This window comes from Centruroides vittatus, unplaced genomic scaffold, assembly GCF_030686945.1.
Source record: "Centruroides vittatus isolate TY-2023 unplaced genomic scaffold, ASM3068694v2 contig_808, whole genome shotgun sequence".
Lineage (NCBI taxonomy): Eukaryota > Metazoa > Arthropoda > Arachnida > Scorpiones > Buthidae > Centruroides > Centruroides vittatus.
Window position 1 is genome coordinate 685,783 of NW_027122526.1, and position 23,679 is coordinate 709,461.

Sequence of the window (23,679 nt, forward strand, 5' to 3'; positions counted from 1 at the left end):
TGGTCAACCTAACAATACAGCGATAGGCTTTTCTCGTTGAAGGTTCTTGGATACCTTCAGCCATAACTTCTACCACACTTCGTTCATGCATTTATCAGTTAATTCTTGTCATGTCAAGTCGATATTTCCTATGGCTTTCGAAAATTTTTTCGAAAATTGCACGAAACATAGATTTAAAGAAAGTACACCATTTTGCCACCTTTTGCTGTTTGCTTCGTGTTAATAAATAATCGTATTGTAATAAATAATCGTATTGTGTCCGGTCCTGGCTATGTCCGCCACGCAGATGGTAAAAGGTAGCATTGGTGGAGATTGCCGCATATATACAGTGCACCTGGAGATGGCGCCAGATACAGGTCACCTGACTGACGGCCGGATGGCCGAGCGGTAAAGGTGGCGGCCTACCGCTCTGGGGGACCCGGGATCGAATCCGAACGGGTCGAATAATCCCCAGGAATTTTTCGGGGGGTGGTCCGTTTGGATATGTCGGGCCCCGTCCCTCACCACCCGGTCGCCCCATTGTGGGCCTGGCCGAACCCATAATGGGCCTACTAAAAGAGGCCCTCTTAGTGCCCACAGGGCGGAAAGAGTTAAAAAAAAAAAAAAGGTCACCTGACTTGAGGTTTCGCCTCCCTTTTATCACTTTAGGATGACGAATCTGCAGATGTGAAGTGATTGGTTACCGTTGCTGAAGCTATGACGTCGACCAACTGCAGCTATCATGTCCCTAATTGGTTCGATGTCTACTACTGACTCATTTGTCAGTCGACTTTCTCCTTCTCTAACAGCAAGTTGTTTAATTTCACACTCGAATGTCATACTTATCAGCCAATTGTTGATAGTACGGGTGATATTCAATCTGTTTTTGTGCGATGTTTTCCTTACGATCGAAACGGAAAAATAGGCTTAAGTCAATTATTATGCCTTTGTGTCCTTTATCATAACTTAAATTTATCTTTGTATACTAGTACATTTATCAATTAACAGGACTTATTATACTGGAAAATTATGGATGCAGATATTTAGTCTTACAGATCAGAAATAAATAACAGGTGAACTAAATAAAAAATATTATTTCTGATCTGTAAGACTAAATATCTGCATCCATAATTTTCCAGTATAATAAGTCCTGTTAATTGATAAATGTACTAGTATACAAAGATAAATTTAAGTAAAAATAGGCTTAAGATTTTCCTTAAATTTTACGCAAAATCGGCCCGGATTCTCAAAGTATTCTATACGAATCAATGAAATTCTGCGGTAGTTTAAATCGGCGAAAATCTTGAGCTTTTTTAAGACTTCGAGCAGATCGCGTTATATCGAATCAGCGTTAAGCGAAGCAGAGTTAAGCAGAGTCTTACTATATTTATATGAGTTGAGAATGTAGAGTACATGTAAGTGTCATTATGTCCGAATAAAATGCAAATAATCGAGAAATTTATTAATCGCATTAATGAAGTGATAAATATAGTAGGTAACCTGTATAGGCTATAGCGGAAACCTGTGTACTACGGAAGAGTTGTTCAGTTTCTTAGGGTTCTGTTATAGACAGGGTTGACTGTATTAAAAATCTTTCATTTAAATATTTCTTTTCATTTTAGGTTAGAAAATTATATTATGGGCCTATCTTAAATCGGAATATTTTCACCATATTTCCTACTCTAATTCATCCAAAAAGTCGTGGTTATATAAAACTCAGAAGCACTAATCCCTACGATCATCCTGTTATCCAACCGAATTATTTAGCTCATCCACAAGATGTCTTGACTCTTATAGACGGTAAGTAAAAATTATTTTGTTTTGAAAATTTCATTCGGATATTTAAAATTTGTATAATGTAAAGAAATTATATAAAGTAAATTTATTAAGCTAAGAAAACATTTTATAGTATTTATAGCCATTTAAATATTCTAACAGTCAACAAGAAACATATCTATCTATTTAGATAAGATTTGTAATTGGTTATATATCATCTGGATACAACAAATGGGATATTTTATATTATATTCAAGTTAAAATCCAAGCTACTGTAATACCCTGACGGTATGTTATAAATATTTTTAAATATCTACGTGTTCATTTCTGATATGTATTCAAATATACTGTAATCAGAATCGGCACTAAAAGTTAACGTTTAGTCCAATTAGACTGCAATAATAGTTATAATTCTTTCGCATTAACTTGATTATTATAACTAACTGATAAATTAAGTTAGATACAATAATTAGTATTGTGATAAAATCAAAAGAACGCATTTAAATTTTCAGTGTAATCACACGTCAGTAGCAATGTCATTATGATTTTACTTGTACAAATTTCGTTATATTGATTGTATTTTTATGTGGAAATAAATTTGAAGTTTCAGCTTCAATTGAAATTATTAAAATTTCTTTTTTGGAAACTTTCGCTGTGATGAATAGTATACATCATTTAGTCACTCATTTAAACATTTTACTATCGAGTTATATTTAAGAAACTACGTTGTAGCATTTAATTTACTAATATTTCTATAGCAACTTATCGATGTTTGCCTTGTCAAACACTTTTATTTCACAAATGCAGTCTAATAGTCAAGGGATACGGAAATTAGACAGTTGATTGCGAAATAAAATCGTTTGTTTGACTAGGAAAGCGTTGACATGGACTAATATTACTTATTACAAAAAATTGTAAAAGTTTTACTATATTTAAAATTCTACAACGTTATATTAATCTTATAAACTAGAATTGTAATAATAATTTAACGTTGCAGCAATGAAAATCACGATACAAATTGGTGAATCGAAACCTTTTAGAAAGTTCGGATCTCGATTATATTCGACTCCTGTTCCAGGATGCGAAAGATTTTTAAGACTCAGCGACGAATATGTCGAATGCGTGCTTAGAACTTTAACTGCCACTATTTATCATCCCGTAGGAACGTGTAAAATGGGTGCTGTAGACGATCCGACAACCGTTGTGGATCCCGAATTGAGGTTTGTATTCTAATTATAAATAATAATATCATGGACTCAAGTAATTTTCATAGTTTCAGGTCAAATAAGTAAGACAGACAAAAGTATTGGTATTATAAAGATTGCAAATGTTATGAATTGTCACGTAGTTAATTGAAACATTGATCCTGTACAAAACGCTGCCATTGAATGCTAGCCAAACGTTAGATATCAAGATGGACATAGTCTCAACATATACTGTTATTGAAAATCCTGACAGAGTTTTTATATGTGCTTTTGATAAATATTATTGATTATACAGCAAATTTTATTAACTATTTCTTAAAAACACAAATGAATCAACGTTCTGTTTAAATGTGAAACATTGTAATAAGTTTGACTCCCTTGACGAGTTCCCATTCGACGAACGTGATAAGAGAACTGAATAACGATAGGCTATAAGTTCATAATTTTCGATTCCACATTTTACAAATGTTTTGTCTTTAATAATAATAAAGTTCGAAAACCACAAAAGGACAGTATACTCTTTCTGCATTCGGACTCTCCTTTTTCCGGACGGATCAAAAATAACAAAAATTTTGGAAAATATCGTACACTATTCTGAATCTCACCTTTCAGTGTGTACATTTTTAAATTTTTTATATTAAGATCGAAATTCAGATTGGCTTTAGAAGGGCACAGCGTATCAATCGCGGCAGACGTGATAATGAAGCATTGAAGTATAGCTGCTCGTCAGGTAAACTTGAACAGTAAAAACAACATTAACACAATACTCTCAAAATTAGGCTAATTGTAATTGTAATTGCCAAAAATAAGCATGAAAGTCAAAATAAAAACATTTTTATACATACACTAGCTGACCCGGCAAACGTTGTTTTGCCATATAAATTATTTCTAGGTAATTTCTAGCTGACCCGGCCACGCGTTGTTGTGGCTCAAAATGTATCTATTATAAATGTATAACACTTCCCCCGTGGGGGGAATTTCAAAAAATCCCTTCTTAGTGTACATTCTCTTGATGTACCCTATTAAAACGCAATCAAAAACGCATCTGAAATAGTATAATAAAAGCCGAGTTCTTCACAGTAAGCCTTAATCCCGTCACTTTTCCCGCTGGGGAATATCGAAAAATCCCTTTTTAGTGTATATTCTGTTGACGTAACCTATTAAAACGCAATTAAAAACGCAAAAAACCGCATGTAAAATAGTATAATAGAAGCCCAGTTCTTCACCGTAAGCCTTAATCCCGTCCATCTCCCCCCACTGGGGGGAATTTCGACATGTATATTATATAAAAACACGTGCGTATTCGAATGCAACGTTGTGTCAAAATTTCAAAGGAATCGGTAGGAACAAACGAACGTTATATTTTATTTATATAGATAGATAGAAAATGATCTGCTTCAGTCCATTCTCACAGAAAAGCAAACTTAGGTCGTCGGAAGTTAGCGCCATCTGTTGGACATAAAAGCCTTAATCCATATATAAATATATTTTTGAAAGGGGGGAAATGGTGTAGGGGTATGAAAAATAGATAGTAGCCGATTCTCAGACCTACTGAATATGCATATAAAATTTGGTAAAATTCGGTAAAGCCGTTTCGGAGGAGTAAGGTAACTAACATTGTGACACGAGAATTTTATATATAAGATTAGTCATATATGTTAAATTCTTATTTATAAAGTATCGCACTTTCTTATTAGGACTTATCTAACATCCAGATCACTCCCGCTACTGTATATGCCAGTCTACTGTATATGTACGATTCACTACAAGAATAAACGCTTGGAATTTAGCATTCGTTAGCATTACTAAATTCCAGTGGTTGTTCGTAAAGACTTATTTGAATGACAAAGAATTTAAATTGAATTCTAATTAGTTTATAGTTTATAATGTATAATTTAAAAATTTCTATTCTTTGGATTATGATCATCAGCATTGTAAGTGAGACTTCAAGAAACTTTCATAACGTAAAAATTGTTTTTTACCTTACGAAGCTTTTTAAATAAAACGTAAACTTTTAATCGTAATTAGATAAATAAAATTACGAATTGTTTTACATTTTGTTGTACGATTACTTTGCCAGTCATCCATTATAATACAGCTTATCGAGTAATCCTCCTTTCTTAATCTAGTTTCCGCAATCGGTCTCTACAGTCTCTAAGAGAACATATTTCGTTTATAAATTTGTACTTTATTGTGTGTAATTTCATTTGAAGGATTCGATGAACAGATAGTCTTTTTATGAATGAACTTTATATTTTTGGTACATTATTTCTATAATTTCTGATGATTTATTTCAATGTTCTATGATATATAAGAGATGAAAATTAAAACAAGTTGTCAAATTTGAGTTTCCTTTACATCTTTTCTTTATTTACAATAAATAGGAACAATTAAGCTATCGTTTAAAAACCAATTCGCTTAACAACCTCGTCGTAGGTACGGAATTGTGTCGTTAAATGCGGAGTGACTGAATAGTCTTTTCGGTAATATAAATTGACAAAATGATGCGCATAAGTTAGAATTGTTCAATCATATCATTTCATTTCCAAATTAGACAATTTGTTATTTTTCTCTTATTGAAACGATTTTGCGAAATTGTCCTGTTTCTAATACTATTGTTAAGGTGTAGACCTTATGAAAAAATTCTAAACACTACATATTTTTGTAGCGTAAAATATATTAATTATAATTTCTTTAAACAGCCATATCACTAGAAATGCTTATTATAATAATAATTTAATGTGAAATAATTCACCAATTTTTTTTTTTTTTTTTTTTTTTTTGAAAAATGAACAGAAGTAGAAGAGTCAGTGGCGTAGCGTGGGTGTCAGCCGCCCGGGGCGGAAGAAAATTTCGCCGTCCCCTTATTTAGGTATCTCAATTTAAAAGACTAAAATATACAGTAATTCTAAAGAACTTTTCAGCAAGAACAATCATCATTATTGTGTATTTTACAGGTTCAAATTTTTACAAGATATTATTATTATTTATTGTAAAATTTTGCCGCCCCCTAAAAGTGCCGCCCGGGGCGGGCCGCCCCTGCCGCTCCCACTACGCTACGACACTGAGAAGAGTGCAGCTTTTATGCAATAAAACAGAAAGTCAGATTTATACGTTTATTAAATTAAGCAATAATTTGCTTTTGCATCTTGGATTGTAAAATTAAATTCTTTTTTACCAGTGTACGAAAGATTATGATGCATAATAATTCTTGTTGCAACAACATTATAGAATAGATGGACGTACAACAGTATTTTCGAGTATTTTGAAAGCCGAAATTCAGTTGCGAATGTACTTCGTTTGAAATTCATTAAAATACTGATACATATAAAAAATATTTTTTCTGAAATTGAGACTTCATCTGACATAAACAGCATTTTCTTTGCTTTCTCGGTAGTTAGTGTAAAATTAATATAGGTTTTAAGTATAAATTCTACTATTGAGCCTTCTGCTTGTGCCATTTGTAATATTCTGCTTGCCATTTTCAAGAGTAAGATGGGATGAAGCAGATATACTGAAGCAAATACACTCCCGACCTTGGCAAGAACGGCCGAAAAATTAGAAATCTATAAAAGCAAGCTTAAAGGGAATTGCATCAACGCAAGAGATGCCGAGGGGCTTCCTTCCGCATGGAAGTTTGCAGTTATAAACTTCAAATAAGAACGGTAGCTTTATTAATATGTATAGTTAAATGAAAAACTCTGTACAGCTTATTAAGCAATGTTAATATTTAGTGTTATTAATTTGTTTATTAAGGCGGAGGTATTAATATTTTGTATACACTATTTGTTTGTTATATATTATTATTTTATTGTTAATTTTAGCAGCATTTTTACTAATTTGTTGATATTTAGAAACGTTATTGTGCTGTTAGTTACATATTGGTTAGCCGTTATATTTTTTGTATTTTGAACTTGTTGTTCTATTTTTTGTAATGTTCTAATTTTACCTGATGATGATCCATTGATTGGATTGAAAACGTTTGTGTTAAGAATAAATATCTCTCAGCGAGTGATCAGGTGCTTGTTTAGTTTTTGTATTATCTTCTGCTGAGCACGCTGTAAGTTGTTTATACTTTTCAAGCATTTTGTTTATGGAATATTTGTACTATTTTCAAATTCAAAAATTAATGTTAGATCATTTTTTCATTGTATATTTAAAATATAAATGTTAACTTATTCTTTAATGTTTATTTTGCTTTCTGAAATATTATGAAATTATTTTCAGAGTAAAAGGAGTATCGGGATTAAGAGTAGTCGATGCTTCCGTTATGCCCCACCAATGCTCCAACGATTATGATTGCGGAAAAAGCTGCTGATATGATTTTGGGCGTTGAACGTAATATGTATTTTAAATAAAGATGAATAAAAAATTACTTTTTCAATTTCATTTAATTTTTTTAAATCCGTTGTGATCTTTCTTCTAGACGGGCTTTCAATGTTTCAAAGAACCGTACCGCCAGATTATCATTTGTTGTTGTCTATTCAATTTTTTTCAGTAAAACGTCAATTATTGCTTCGGCTGTGAGTAACGAAGAGTTTTATCTGCTTAAGGCTTCTATAGTTATCTTAAGTGGCTGCAATAAAGTAACGAATGACTGCAAAAGAAAAAGTTTGTCTTCGTTCCATTTGTCTAACATGTTTAAATCAATCAACGCTTTCTTTACGCAATTTCTGAGCTTCAAAAATTTTTCTGCCATTACAATTATAGAATTCCACCTCGTTTTGACATCCAGTAGTAAACTGAGTTCTTTTCCAAATTCTGATTGAACATATTTCTGTAATTGGCTGTTTTTCAGTGGACTCTTTCTAAACAATTTCACTAGGAATCGAGTTTCATCAAGCACTATTTTAATTTCATCAATTTGTTGTAATGGACAGTTTGTTTCGTAGCTGGCATTGCAATCTTCTTCTTCATCAGAAGAGTTTTTGTTATCCATGATTTCATCATCACTATCATCAGTATCTTCGGAGGTAGAAGCTGCGGATGTGGCAGTAGCCTGATTTTTTTTTTATAAAATGTGCCTACAATTCCTAGATGTATTGCGTGGTTCAAGCATAGGATCATCTCGCCGGGGCTTTCCCTTCCAAACTTCTTCATTACGTTTGGACCATCGCTGGTGGTGGCCACAATATGTTCTTCAAAATCCAATTAAAATCTATTCAATGTATCTTCGACTATTTGTCTGGTCTCTTCGACACCGCACTTTTCGAGTATATACACTAATCCCAAATTGAAAACTTCTCCGTTCCACACCATGCAGACACAAATTAAAGTACCTCTGGTTTCGGACACTGGTCCATTCGTCAACTGAAAGACTGAAACGTGTTCCAGAAGCGACAAAATCTTTTAAAGTCTGAATCATTTCTTCTTTTCTCTCTTCATAATAACTCAATATGATTTTCATGACATCAGTTTCGTTCTTAGGCATTTTATAACCTCTCTGGATAATACTTTCACGAATGAATTTACTTTTTGTGATTGCCCTTATTGTAAGTCCATCCTATGCCACCAAGCGGAAAATTATTTCAGGCAAAGACTTTTTTGCAACATATCCTATTATTGTAGACTGCTTTTCAGTTTTAATTTTTTTTAGATTTCGGTTCGCAAGATGTCCCAGGCTGTATAACTGATTTTGATTCTTCCGGCTGATTTACAAAAATATTGTGAACTTTTTTAAGGTGCCTGTCAAGGCCTGTAGTATTCTACCCTTTGCATGAAATTTATTTTGGACATAATGAGCACTGTGCGGTTGATTCGTTTATTTTTTTATAATGTTTCCACACTTTTGCTATACGTTCCATATTAAATGAATAGGTTGGTATCTATTTAAATTTGTTGACGATCTGTAACAATAATAATAATCCAAAATTAATGTTATATCTTTGTTTACTGAGTATCACTATCATATGAATTATTTGTTTTTATAAAATAACAAATCTCATCCAAGGTAAACGTCTAACTGAAGTAAACGAAATCTAGTGTTTGTTACTTACATGAGATGGACGTCGTTTCCACAAGAGCGTCGCGACACAACCGCGCACAGCACTTCACCTCATGAAGTGAAATTGACGACTGACCGAATGAGCTGACAATGCTGACACAGACAGTTACAAATATCACGATCTCATAAACAAACGTTACAAAATAACAATATGGCGGCGAACGTATTTATTGTGTACTCACTCAGTAAGTAACGTTGGTGTATCAAGTAATTACTCGTTAAGCTAACAGATGGCGCTCCCAATGACGGAGTGCGGGAAGCTAAAATAAAAAATAATTTTATATAATATAAAATAATAAAATTATTACAATACGATTTCGACAAGCGTGTCTCGAGTCTTGACCAGAAAGTCCCGGGACCCGAAACAAATTTAGAAAAAGTCTCGGGACTTCGAGACACGAGACTTCCGTGACCCAAACCTACTCGGTACTCATGCAATGCAGGTTATCAGGAAGAGATTTACAAAGCAAACTTATTCTATATTTTCACTAAAATATGGCGCTGTTCAGTCGAAAACGCATGTTTCTGGCTGTGAGTTGATTTAAAAGATCATGTTTATCAGGGACGTGAGAACTTTTTCAGGGCTGAAGTCCAGCATATTACGACGTGTCTTTTCGATATCTCCCGAAATTTTATGTGCGGCATTGATAACACGGTTTTGCGATTGCCGCATGTGGTGAAGAGAGAAGGATGTTACAATTAGCACATACTGTAAATGTGTAAAATGTAATTTTATTATCCTAGTAAAATTTTGCTCACTTGTCTTATAATTGTCATTCTTGCAGCGCCACATTTTTTTCTGGTGGTGAAAATTTCAACTAATTTTTTCTATATAAATCTATTCTCCATGATCTTCATTGCATGTGTACCGAGTTTCATTTAATTCGATTCAGTAGACTCGGTTCCACTCGAGTTTAAGTACCGTTAGTTTAATTATAACTACCCTACATTTTAGTATCATCCGTCTTCTTGCTGATAATATTTATAAATACCAATCATAATGTTTTTAAATTACATATATCTTTATCAAGCGTACAAGAGTATGCTTAAGTACCTGATAATGCTGTTCAACCTCGGACAGTCTCCATTTAAAACATGAAAATTAAATTTAAAAATAAAATTGAGTTACAAAAATTTTTGTGGGCACACAGACAGAGTAAGTTAATAAAAAACGTGTAAAAATCAAAAGAAAATAAATATATTTGGTATGACTGATATTATTATACAACCAATTTCTAGTTATATAAATATAAACTTAAAATTGGCTTAAATATTAAATAAATAATTTCATTAAATATACTAACAGTTCAATATATAATGAAATTAATACAGTAGATTCTCAGTTAACCGCCAACCATGGGGTTAACTAAACTACATTTATACGGAATCTGTAGATTCCGTATAAATGTAGTTTGGTTGCTTGAGGGTCACTATTCAAAAAAGGTTTAATTAAAATACTATACCCACTGCCTTGCCATACTATATCATAAACTCTGTATTGACTTAATATTGAAATAATATATTTAAAAGCAAATTAAGACAAATAAAGGGAAACTTAACTTAATGCATACAGTTTTATTATAAAAACAGCTCGGTGAATGCAGTGTGCAATTATAGTAAAATTGTAGTGGGAGAAAAACACGTGGAGCGCAAAGTGTGAGCTTGCTTAGGGGCCGCAGCGCAAATGTAAACTTACATTTCCGCTATAAATTGATTTCATTTTTATTTAAAGTATTATTTCTTCGATTTTTTGTCGGTTAACAGAGAGTCTTCAGTAATAATTTCTTTAATCAATCATTACTCATATGTCTTAATAATCAACACTTCATAACGTTTTCATTTTAATATTATCTTAATATAAAATACTGAAATAACGTGAAATTCACTTAAAATGATTCATTATTTCAAATATAATATTTATTAAAAATTATAAAATTACGAAATTAAAAATCGAAATGTAAAGAGTCTACTAATAAATTCTTAATAATTATTTTATTAAAAAAATAATTTTAGTCTACGAGGAATGTAAATTATTAATTAATTTTAAGAATAAACATTGCAATACATCTGTAGAATTATTATTTGATTATATACAATATTAATAAAGATACTCCATTTGTAAAAGTCATAAAAGACCCAAATTTTATATTTTGTGTTCATTAAAAATACTTACATAAAATAATTTTATTGATAAGATGCACATGGTCTCACTCGTGAATACAATTTCCTGTCTGAATATATAAAATAATAAATTTAGTAATGATTATACAGAGTATCTATAAAGTCCGTGTTCACTTTTAAATATTAATATTATTGGAACTGTACGTGGCAGAATTAATCTGTAAAAAATATTTAAATCCGGATGTGTCTAGTTTATCCTTATTATTTTAAAAATTGAATATAATTCTTCTTAACTATTACTTATGTGTTTATTTATGTTTAGAAACTTTAAAATGACTGATTTTCTTTTCCGAATTATTATTATTTCACGGCTTTACTAGGAGAAAAGGTAAAATGAGTTCATTGATTGAATGAGCCGAAATCTGTCTCTTCTGTCTATTGAAGGGTCTATGAGTCAATAATAATTAAAATTTATAAAAACAATACAAGTTTATTAAATAAATTAAAATATTATTGGAGTTATTAAGCAAAATTGTGTTTATTAATAATACAATATAATACAAATATATATCAATTAGTACAGTATTTTAATAATAATATATTATCAACGATGAATAAATATGGTAAACGATACAAGAAACGGATCTAGAAAGAACTAAACATTGTTTTGGAAGAAATTAATGCATTTTCTTTCTTTTACTTATTTCCTATATTAATAATAACTTTTTCTAGCAGTAGTAAACTGGAATTATTTAAAAAATACTGTTAAAATAATGAATCATCAAAACGGTTATGGCTAATTCACAACTCTCGTCCGAACGACTCGGGTACGAATACCAAAAAACCATCCACACTCTTGCCGAAACGTCTCGACAAAAGTTGAGTACCGACGAACAATATACTTTATTAAATAAGGTATATTTGTTTTGTAGGCCTTAGGACAGTATTTATGAAATTAGATTGTTACGAAAACTGAGGAAGGCACAACAATTTTTTACTGGAAAAGAAGGGGAGGATGTATAGTTAGTTCAGTTTAATCTATACGTCCAGCAGACAATAGTATTCTCTTTCTAAGAAATCGCTGCAGCAAGTTCACACTAACGTATTAAAACAAAAAAAAAAGAAAGAAAAAAAAGAGATGTTTAGTTCTTAATCCGCAACTTTAAATCCAAAATAATCTGTACTTTTTTCTATAGGTTTTTACGTCATTTAGGTACAGAATAATAACCATAAATATGCAAAACGATGGTTGGCACACTTCCGTGACATGAAAGAATGACAAATTGAAAGAATGCCAAATGTAAACAATGGACAAGAGGGATACTGGAAATCAAAATTCAAGTGAGATTTCAGACTATGAACTAAATTTAGGAGGAGAGATATGTTCAAATTTAACATCAAATGCGTGTTCGACTTTCAGAAATAGTTGCCAAATAATGGAATAGGCCTACATCAGTAATTATTCTTACAAACAATTGTGCTATTCAGACAGACCGATTTAAAAGTGCATTTATTTTGACCTTAACTAAAAATAAAAATAGGTCCATTGTATATTAATGCAAAAATGTAGATTAACAATGCTGAGTAGCATATCTGGTTGTGATCACTAAGCATTTTTAAAAAATTTTTGAGCATCGGAAAAAAATGCTAGGTCTTAATCATTATAAATTACATAAACATAACATATCTTTTCTGTTTCAAATCTATCCTTATCCTTTTTTAAAATTAGACTTAAAAAACATCAATACAATCTATCAATACGATGGCATGAAATAACCTGGTACACTCCAGGATGGCGCAGACTGAGGGTTCAGTGATAAAATGGGAAGAGGCAAATATCATTAACTCGGTACACTCACCTACATTGGCACAGAACGCTTTAAAAAATTAAAATATACAAAAGCAGGTTGAAGGACAAGTGCATTAATGCAAGAGAAGCCGACAGCTTAGCAACGTCACGAAAATACATTGTACAGAATAAGTTGTTAGAAAGTCATAATTGCTTCATTTCTACTATACTTTCTTGTATATTTTTGAGTTATTTATTTATATTTGTTTGTTATTTATTATTTATATTAATTTTTAGGTTTTTTGGCTTTATATTTAAATGTTTTTATTATTATTATTATTTTGTTCTATTTTGGAATGATATTTAACGGTAAAATAGGTTCCAAGAAAGATCTTTAGACTGAAGATGGCCTATTAGACTAGGTTGAAAACGTTTTCTAAATAATAGCAAATTCCAGCAGTCTAAAAGATGTTTGTTGATTTATTTTGAATTATCCTGCTGAGGTTGATTAAGATGATTAAAGTATGAATGTTTTAAAAAAATTATCCAAATAAAATTCTTCAGAAATGAAAATATTATCTCACGGAATGTTATTTTTAACGAATGCAATCTTAATTAATATTTTTCAAATTTATATCATTTAAAGGAACTTTACTCGTTTTCTGATTTTATTTTATTATCCAGATGTCTTCTATTTTAATGATTAATATTATATTACATTTTGATGAGTTTTCAATTTTCAGAAACTCTGTTTAACTGATATTTAATTATCCCTCGACTTATCAGACGACATATTGCATATAACAATTTAATCAACGAATGTTTTCTTCAAATTTATTGGATAATAACAGCAATATTTATTACATGATATAAAAATAGGGAGTACATTAAACATATGCGCACTATGTATAAATAGAGGCAAATAAATTTAAAAATTTAATCCGAAAGGAGCTTCAACCGGAGAATTTAATCAGAAGACAAGAACATGAATTCTTTTATATTGCTGTTTGTTGCATCTTTCTTTATTTTGGGTAATATTTTTCTTTTAATAAAAATAAATATAGAATATTAATATAATTCAATAGTACAATTTAAGTACAAGCAGTGATTATACTTAAACATATAAAAATTGTTTTATATTTATTCAGATGTAAATTGCAAGAAAGACGGATATCCAGTGGATGCAAATAATTGCAAATTTGAATGTTGGAAAAACGCATACTGCGAGGATCTCTGCAAACGCAAGAGAGCTGAAGGTGGATATTGTTGGAAATGGACTACGTCGTGTTATTGTACAGGTCTTCCCGATGATGAACCTATCAAAACATCCGATAGATGTTACGGTACAGGGAGATTAAATCCAACTTTCGAAAGACAATAATCTGCTTTTCCTAATATTATAAAATAAATCTTTTGAAAAAATTATTACTAGTACTTGTATTTGTTATTTATTGTAAAATTATATTTAGTGACATGTTTTTAGTAAAATATAAATCCAAAAAAAGACATCTGAGATGTAAAAAAATTGCTCCAGGTGAAAAGTTATCGCAATTTAGATGACAATCATATTTTTTTCTTTGGAAAAGATAAATTTGGCGCATGGAAGCGAAATGTAAAAAACAATAATACAGGTATAAATCTTATGGTTAGTGCTTCTAAGCTCCAAGAAAAAATTTGATTGTCTTCTAAATTTTAATGATTGTTTTACTTGGTGCAATTTTTTTTTACATTTCAGATGTGTTCGAATGGATATTAATTGTTCTTTGGATGATGATTATGTTATTACATCAACACCGAAGACGATGACGTATTGGATAGTTCAATCGGTCCGTTAAGTAAAATAGTTATCAAAAGAGTTAATTCGCGTGAATATAAGCTTTTGTTATTCTAGATAACATTTTGAATGAAAGTCATCGTGTCGATGCAATTTTATCCTTTTAAGCATAAAATTAAGCCACAAAAGTAAAATAACATTATGGAAACCTCCGTGAACTTTCAGCTATTGAACCGGAAGCTTCGTCAGCAACTCACTGATAAGAAGAAAGACTTAACAGTTATTTTTTGTATAAGTTACTATAAGTATATTGTGTTACAGGCATATAAATAAACGTTGTTATCATATTTAAATTGGTTAAAGATAAATGCCTTATTTTTCCTAAATTATATTATCACTATTACAATATAACATAACTTTTAAAAATTGAATTTCTGAAAATTTTTAATTGATAATTTACAAACATCAACTTTCCATAGTATTAAACTTTATGTGATCGTCTAGAAAAATCATAAACCAACGCATAACTTCATGCAAGAAGATTTTTTATTCAACGATATGCATTTCGAGAGTTTTAGCACACTTCTGCCTTCAGTTATCTCTATTACAATTTTTAAAAATCACATACTAATTTTCCAATTTTTAAGGCATACACTTTAGATTTACCGATCTTTTAAAAGTCTTTTGCGCATATTTATTGTAATAAATTATTATTAATTTTATTAACCTATTATAATAGTGAGTAATTTTTAAAATTTTAATGCAGATGACTAACGAAAAGTATAAAACACTCGAAATGTATTTCGTAAAATAAATAAATCTGTTGCATTGAATGATGCGTGGATTTCTGGTCTTTCTAGAAGAACAACTAAAAAAGAAATAACAACTGACAATACTTTTCTTCACAACTAAAATTTCAATAAATTCTATATTATTATATTCTACAATTGGGAGCATTTCAATATCATGTCCGAAGCTTTCTCTGCAATCATTATAGTCGAAGCATTTGTATTACCAGACACGATATTTGGCATAACAGAAGCATCCACAACCCGCAGACCAGTTACGCCCTTCACTCTGGGAAATAAAGAAAAACATAATTTTATTATAGTATCTTTTTTACGATATTAATAGTTGAAAGATTTATTAATTGCTATGATCTTTATACAATTTCTTGTCGCGAATTACCAGTCTACAATCTAAGTATTCTTAATAATTAGGCCTTTGTAAAATAACCAAAATAAATCGATTTTCGTTATTAATATTTACTTACTAATCATAGTTTAAGCGGTATTAACTATTTTTATAAACAATAAATGCGGTATTATAAATTATGAAAGACATTTTTAACATTCTTAATTAAATATAATTTAGTAACTAAACGAATTTATAATATCAATTTTTTGTATAATAGTCATAAACTTATAAAATTCAATTTATGCATATTTCATGTATAATTAAAAATTTTTTTTAATTATACAAACCTTAACTGGAGATCTACTACAGCTGTTGGATCATTAACTGCACCCATCTTGCATGTTCCAACGGGATGATGGTAAGAGTACTTGATAAGTGAGCGTTTTCGGCAACAGACCTCTATATTTTTGGATTTTTGGAAATACGTCAATTGAGAAAAATATCCCAGTATCACCAAATGTAGCAAATATATTTATTCCTGTTTCGGAACTACATACCTGTGTGAATTGGCATTTTCATACTTAAAGTTAACGAAGACTAAACATTCTGTCCTGACTGATTCCCATACTGAAGAATCATTATTATTATCTTTGTCAGGATATACACCTAATTATGTTTCCTTGGTAAGAGACGTGCAAACTCAGTCCTCCCATTAATGTAACGTAATAAAATAAATTCTAAATCTGTCTTTATCAGTAGCTAATTTGAATTAATAAATATTGTTAATAATTACTCGTGTTGTTTTAATTCCCCTGGACGTGAGTTTTTTGGCCCGTTAAATAATTACGTTGTTTTTTACGTAGGTAGATATACAGGGTGTTTCAGTACAAAGAGCACTCCCGCGAGCTATTGATAGATTAGCAAAAAATAAGTCTAAAAATCTTATATCATTCTTCCATGATAAATTTTCCTCGCCCAAAAACAAATCGCAAAGGTAAAATCTTATAATCAAATTATCAGCCGTACTGTGCAGTTTTATTTCAATTTTTTCAAGTTTACGAACAAATAGTACCACAATTTATACATTGTAATTGATTTAAAAAAAATTAAATTATATTTTAAGTTAATAAAAATCTATCTTAAAAGTGTGGAAAAATCGATTTTTTTAGGTGCCGCCTGTACGGAATGAACTCGTAATTGCAAATATCAAAAGTTGGGTCTAGAAATTTATTTTCTTTATGAGCTTATATCTTGAAAACTTAATAAGTGATTTAAAAAATAAAAAATAGTTTTGAACATATATTTTCCGTATCTACCCATAGCTCGCGGGAGTGCACCTCGTACTGAAGCACAGTGTATAAACATAGTATGTATTTCACACCCCCTCGCCACTTAGACTATGCCTACGACAACAAGTCGATCGCGACACATTTTTAAGATAAAAAGTAAATTTTATGTACACAAAAGTTGGTCACCCCTGCTGTAGAGGACTCAATCAGATTGTAAAGTTGGCTCAACTACACGGTCAGTCCAGTCTCCGCACTAACCTGTCCCTGAGATGTTTACCAGAGGAGAACACTCTCTCTATGCTCAGGGGGCTTCCCAAGTGCCTGAGAATACCGTATACCAGTCTCTTGCTTTTCTCCCCTTTTCTCTCGCACGTCTTACTATTTAAAGAGTTTTTGGATGACAACTTCCGACCAATCATGATTCTTCCTTTTATCGGAAGCTTTCCAAAACGTCGGCTGTTCTCCCGACGAAACCAGCTCACTATAACGTCCTATAACTTGTTTACATTTTCTTTCTAGCAAGCTAACACGTGGCAGACGCGTTGCCCACCCTCACGCAAGTCCAATAAACAAAGACGGTGCTCCTTTTGTTTCCCCACCTGTTTACAAATACAACACTGGGTGGGACCAATTCACAAGGTCGTGTCACTTTTGTCCCTACACTGTTAAAAGCAATCCTTTACAGATATACTTCATATATTCCGATTTAAAGAGATATACGTCAAATACCGAGTTTATATTTTATCTAAAAGAACTGTAACGACACTTATAGGACATGAATACCTTATATAAGTAAAGCCAATATTTGCAAAAATTAAAAATAATTTTCTGTATTAACAAATATTTATTTGCCCACTGTGTTACCGAAATTGGTTAAAATTTGTAATAAAATAAGTCACTTGTTTTATCACACATTACACAATACACGTTCATTTTCACTTCGTTGAGTCACAAGTGAAGACAGAAACGGAAGCTACGTGGACTTCCTTGCAACTTTTCCGGCGACGTATTATACCACGTGATATCAGTTATATTGTGATTTAGAAGTTACTTTTGAATGAATGTATTTTTCTTAAATGTTTAAAACACACTTCGTGAGTAACGTTTTTAATAATAAATGATGACCAAAACGTTTGTACAGAAAGCGGCTTTCACATTTCTTTCTCAATGTTTACCAAATTTGTAAATGTAGTCAGAATCTGTTATAAGCAGTGAAGAAAATGTTTATATTCGGAATTGTCTAACAGAACTTCATATAAATTTTCAGAGTACTAATATATAATATTTTTTTGTAATTATTTTGTACTTGAAATAAAGTAATCTGTACATTATATAAGTTTGGTGCAATGTTCTGCAAATAAGTTTAGAACGGAAGAGATTACGGCTTTTACCGCTAACTGCAAGATGACTGCCTCCTGATTATCACGTGACTTAAAGTTCTATCTCACGAAAACACTATAAAAAATAGATTTTATTATCTTTATCTGAGTGACATTTATAATTTGAAATAATCAAATGTGATAATGAACAATTAAAAACTTCTCCAAATTCGATTAATTTAGTAATTAGACTTTTAAATCGAAAACGTTTTAAATTTATCGTAGAATAAGAAATTACTTATCGCTACTTCCATAAAAAGTCTTCCGATTATCATAATGATAATGTTAGAGTTATAGTGAGCTAAAAGGGACAAAGCTGTTATAAGTGCAGAACAGGCAGCACGTTAAGCAAAAGTTATGCCAAGTTAGTGAGTTGGGGCTAAGAGGACGGATGGGAGCCCAGGAGATGTTCTCGGCGCCCTAACTAAATAAAATAAAAGAGTCAATGAGAGACCAAGGCCCATGATTAAGGCATAGTCTCTAAAACCCCGTAGTGCCTCGAGGCGGAGCAGGGGGAAAGAGTTACCTTATGAGGCTGCTGATAACGTAATTTATTTTACAGATTTAAATTTTCTTGTTGTCTAACAATATTTACGTCTCGTCTGTGATGACATGCAATACACATTTAAAAAACAGTTCTACGTAATAAAGACAATAACTACTTATTGAAGGATCAGTCGTAAGGTGAAGAATTACCGATAGAAACTGAATAAAAATTTAAATCTAGATATGACTGCATTTACTACAATTATTTCCTTATCTTTTAAACTATTAACTTTCCGTTCTAACGTTTATTTTTCTGGATATTCCTTTATCAAACTTCAACATCCTTTCTATATACTTTCGTTGGTAAAGTTCATTAACTTTAGATGCAAACTTCCTCAATTTATTTAAGTTTCTTGCTCGAAGATTAATTTATTTTTATTTTTCAAATATTCGTAAATTATTTGCCAGAGTTTCGCATTTACCTTATACTTTCATTAACTTGATTGAATGCTTCAAATATTACAAATGGTCGCAGTTTCGTTGACACAGGAAATAATTTCTGTTCCGTTTGATTATTTTTTGCTGTCTTCTTTACGTATAAAAAGAGGGCATTTTTATATTCTATTGAGTTAGAGAAAAAAATAATCAATAATCGCAAGAAATATTTTATGTTTTGTCAAAATATGATTGAAATTTCACCCAGTAAAAAAGTTTCCATTCGAACGAATGTAAACGAATACATTTTAAACTTATTTTATATTCAGTGAAGAAATTTTTGCTATAATAATTTAACTGGAGTCAGACAGAAACATTATTTTGTGTCACAAAAAACAATTGATTAAGACTATTTACATACGTCTTTCAGAAGGAAAATAAATAACATAAATATTTAAAATATCAATTTTTTTTAAACAAACAACTCTTAAAAAATGTGCAAAACAAATTTTTTTATTCGTAAAACATTCAGTTTAAGTTAATCCAATATTGTTTCTTCCAATGCAACGAAAATAAACCAGGAAATTAAAAACTGTATACGTCATATTTCAATTGGAAATGACGATTCAATGTCACTGACGTCATAATTTATCGTGTTGTCAAAGTAGCAACAGTAGAGATATCGATTGGGAGTTCAGAATTGTGTTTTATTGTTGATTCTTTTCTACGGATCTTCTGAAATTCGTTTGTCGATGTAATTACAACACTCATTGGACGAGATGAGGTGGGTGATCTTTTTTCAATTCCTATTTCTAGTAGTTAATTCCTGTCAAGAGTTTTGGCAACATTGGGAAAATGTTTCTTGCTCGTCATCGGCAGACAGTTGCTACGAATCACAGAACTTTTCCTATGTTCGTATAGACGGTCAATCTTTTCGGATCTATTGCGACAGTGAAACGATTGACTCTCGTATAATGCGATGCATGAATGTTAAACGTGTAAAAGAGATAACATTCAGAGATTGTAATCTGTCGGGGTTTGACTTTGGAATATTTACTTACGGGTATGCAATTGAACACATCTGGATATGGTACCCATTCTCGTATAAAAGATACTTAGAGAGCCCCTCGTTTAATAACATGTCCTCTCTGCGATCTGTCAAAATATTTGACGTGAAGACGTCGGAACTTCTAAATTTAACATTTCATAATGTTCCATCGCTGACGTCATTGAAAATCGAATACTATAACTTCACTTCATTTCCGAACAGACCTTTCCAAGAGTTAATTAATCTTTCCGAATTATACATCAAGTATGGAGAATTAAGAGATTTACTCGAAGATCTATTTTATAATCTTCACAATTTGACAAAACTAGACTTAAGTTACAATAACATTGAATGGATTCATCCACATGTCTTTAGAAATCTCACCAAACTCGAATGTTTAGATTTAGGATTTAATCGAATAAAGGATTTGCCCAGTGACATGATAAAAGGTCTTTTTAATTTAAGGACATTTTATATTTATCGAAATGATGACTTATCAGAAATTCCGTTCAGATTCTTTAAGAAACTGTACAACTTGACTAAATTTGATGCAGGGAGTTGTTCCTTTTCTTCACTGGAAGAAGATGTATTTTCTGACTTAATTAATTTGAAAATCGTCAATTTAAATTTCAACAAAATTGAACATCTCCCGCCAAATCTTTTCAGAAATAATAAACTGCTGACAAAGTTTTCCTGTTCGTATAATAAAATATCGACGCTCCCAACAGAATTTTTTCATGGACTTTCTGAACTGCGAGAGTTACGTTTGAGGGAAAACTGGTTAGAAAATCTCCCCGAAGATGTTTTTCATAATTTGTCGTCATTGCAGAGTCTCGATTTATCAAAAAATCGCCTGACATTTTTACACGAAAACACCTTCCTCCCATTGACTAGTTTAATGTATCTCGATCTATCTGCCAACAATTTAACTAAACTTACTAATAAGCATCCTTTTGGCATCAGCAAGCATCTAACTTCTCTGAAATTAAATAATGCAGGTTTGATACAATGGCCGGTGATAAATTGGACCGAGTACAACTTCACTGAAGTCGATTTCTCAAATAATCATTTTGAAACCGTCAAATTGCCAATTTACACACGAAATCGTGTGAAAATTCAACTGACTAGCTGTAAAATCAGAACAATTTACATTGATGACTGGAAATATGGATTTAAGATGCCAACTTATGATTTAAGTAATAATGAAATTACTTGTAACTACGAACTGCAGCAGTTTGTTTCTGCCATTAAATCCAATATAGAAGAAGCCATAAAAATCTTTCCAAATATAGAAAACACGAAATGTTACGGAGAAGAAAGAAATTTGCTTGATAATACAACATTCGTAGTCATAGGAAATTATTGTCCAATGAATTGCGATTGTTTCGTAGAACAACGTCACGTGATAGTGAATTGTTCCGGAAAGGAAATAGACAGAATTCCCGAAGTTCTCGTCCCGAATGCGGCACTTGTCGATTTGAGTAATAATTACATAAAGGAGTTGTCAAATGTCGATTGTGTGACGTGGAAAAACGTCACCCAACTGCGTCTTAGTAATAATTCAATAAGTATTATTTGGGACCGTGTTCTTTTGCCAAACCTCAAATTCCTGTGGTTGGACGGAAACCGGTTAACCGAATTATCTTCCGGTTTAATGAACTTGATCGACGTTTCTCCGGAATTTAAGATTTACTTATCACGAAACAATTTGAATCGCGATTGTCACTCGCAATTCACTCAAGACTGGTTTTCTAGAAATAAACAGAAGATTGCAGATTTTTCCAATATTTACTGCACAAGAAATTCGTCTTTTCTGTCTTTCTCCGAAATTGTTTTCAGTGATGGATTCACACAAATTCCAGAAAATAATATGACATCTTTAGTAAATGATTCTTCTTCGAACGAAGATTAATTGGATGAAGTTAGTTCTGTTTTTGAATGGAAAATCGCATTGCTGTTCTTACTTCGCTAATGTTATTCGGCGTGATTATTGTTGTTTCCATCGTTTATTGTCCCAGAAGACGAAATGACAAGAAAGAGCAAAAGACACATCAAAACGATGTGATTGATTACAATGTTTACACTTGACGAATTCTGTCATTACGACAATTGAAATGTATCTACTTTTGTCAATTTAATCAATTTCTTGCAATTAGTTGTTATAATTTTGCAACTGATACTACGGAAATGAATTTCGTTTATTTCAATAAAGCTGTATCAAATATTAATTTTCTGTACTTTTGCAATGAATTTGACTATTTTTATTCTTATATGTAGAAACATATAAGAATAAAAAAATAAAGCTGTAGATTAAACACAATGTCAGTTTTGAAATTAGTTTATTATAATTTAAATAAAAACACATTTTTTCCCTCACGTCTGGCATTTACTCCTTCCTCTACGGTACACTTGAAACATTCCATTTCATAACTTGATGTAATAATAACGGTTAAATGACTTGTAAATAAAAGAATATTATTTTAAAAAGGTTAATATATATTGAGCAGGTCTGACAACAGTCACAGGTCACAGGTGTATCTGCAAAAAAGTAATACCGATATAAAAATATTTCGTCACACGCTTCTTGCGATAAACATTGCAGCTGTAATTGAAGGTAAGATATAAGAACACAGAATGTTTATACTGTATTACGAATAGTTAAAAAAGGTATTTTTTACCTAGAAATAGTCATTTGAGTGTATATGCAAATTAGATAAAAATAAAATAAAGAAGAAGGAAAAACAGACGATCACCCGATATGACTTTCAACGACATTCTGAAATTTTCTCCAATTCATTAAAAATTGACGAATTCAAATGTTTAAAACACACTTCGTGAGCGATGTTTTTGATAATGAATAATAACCGAAAAGTTGATACTAAAAGCGACTTTCACATTTTTGTTTATTAATGTTTACCAAATTTGTAAATGTAGTCAGAATCTGTTGTAAGCAGTGAAAAAATATTCCTATTCGAAATAGTCTTAAGGAACCTTTTATAAATTTTTAAAATACTTTTTTTGTTTGATATATATAATATTTTTTGATATTATTTTGTTCTTCAAATAAAATTATGGGGATACTATAGATTACCACCTATGGAATTTCGGGTCTTTGAGTATATATCTGAACTCAGGAGACCGAGACGAGTTCAACGGCACACTACTTTTGGACCGGAGACGAAAAATAAAAAGTTATCATACTTTTTTCCAGAGATCGCGCGATGATAGGGAGTCGCGTCGCTCTCTCCGCTAAGTCG

At 31.3% G+C, this 23,679-nt stretch overlaps 1 protein-coding gene and 1 pseudogene across 1 annotated transcript; both read left to right on the forward strand.

Moving 5' to 3' along the window:
- LOC136982103 (glucose dehydrogenase [FAD, quinone]-like) overlaps positions 1-7,344 on the forward strand; it is a 29,713-nt pseudogene extending 22,369 nt beyond the window's left edge.
- Positions 7,345-20,482: 13,138 nt separating this feature from the next.
- On the forward strand, positions 20,483-22,561 carry LOC136982111 (protein toll-like). The gene has a single exon (XM_067278532.1). It carries the CDS (start codon positions 20,514-20,516, stop codon positions 22,332-22,334), a length of 1,821 nt encoding a protein of 606 aa, XP_067134633.1. The 5' UTR covers positions 20,483-20,513; the 3' UTR covers positions 22,335-22,561.
- Positions 22,562-23,679: the final 1,118 nt, after the last annotated feature.

What these genes read in the sequence shown, in the direction of transcription:
- LOC136982111 (XM_067278532.1), top strand. Translation starts at nt 20,514, where the DNA reads ATGTCCTCTCTGCGATCTGTCAAAATATTTGACGTGAAGACGTCGGAA.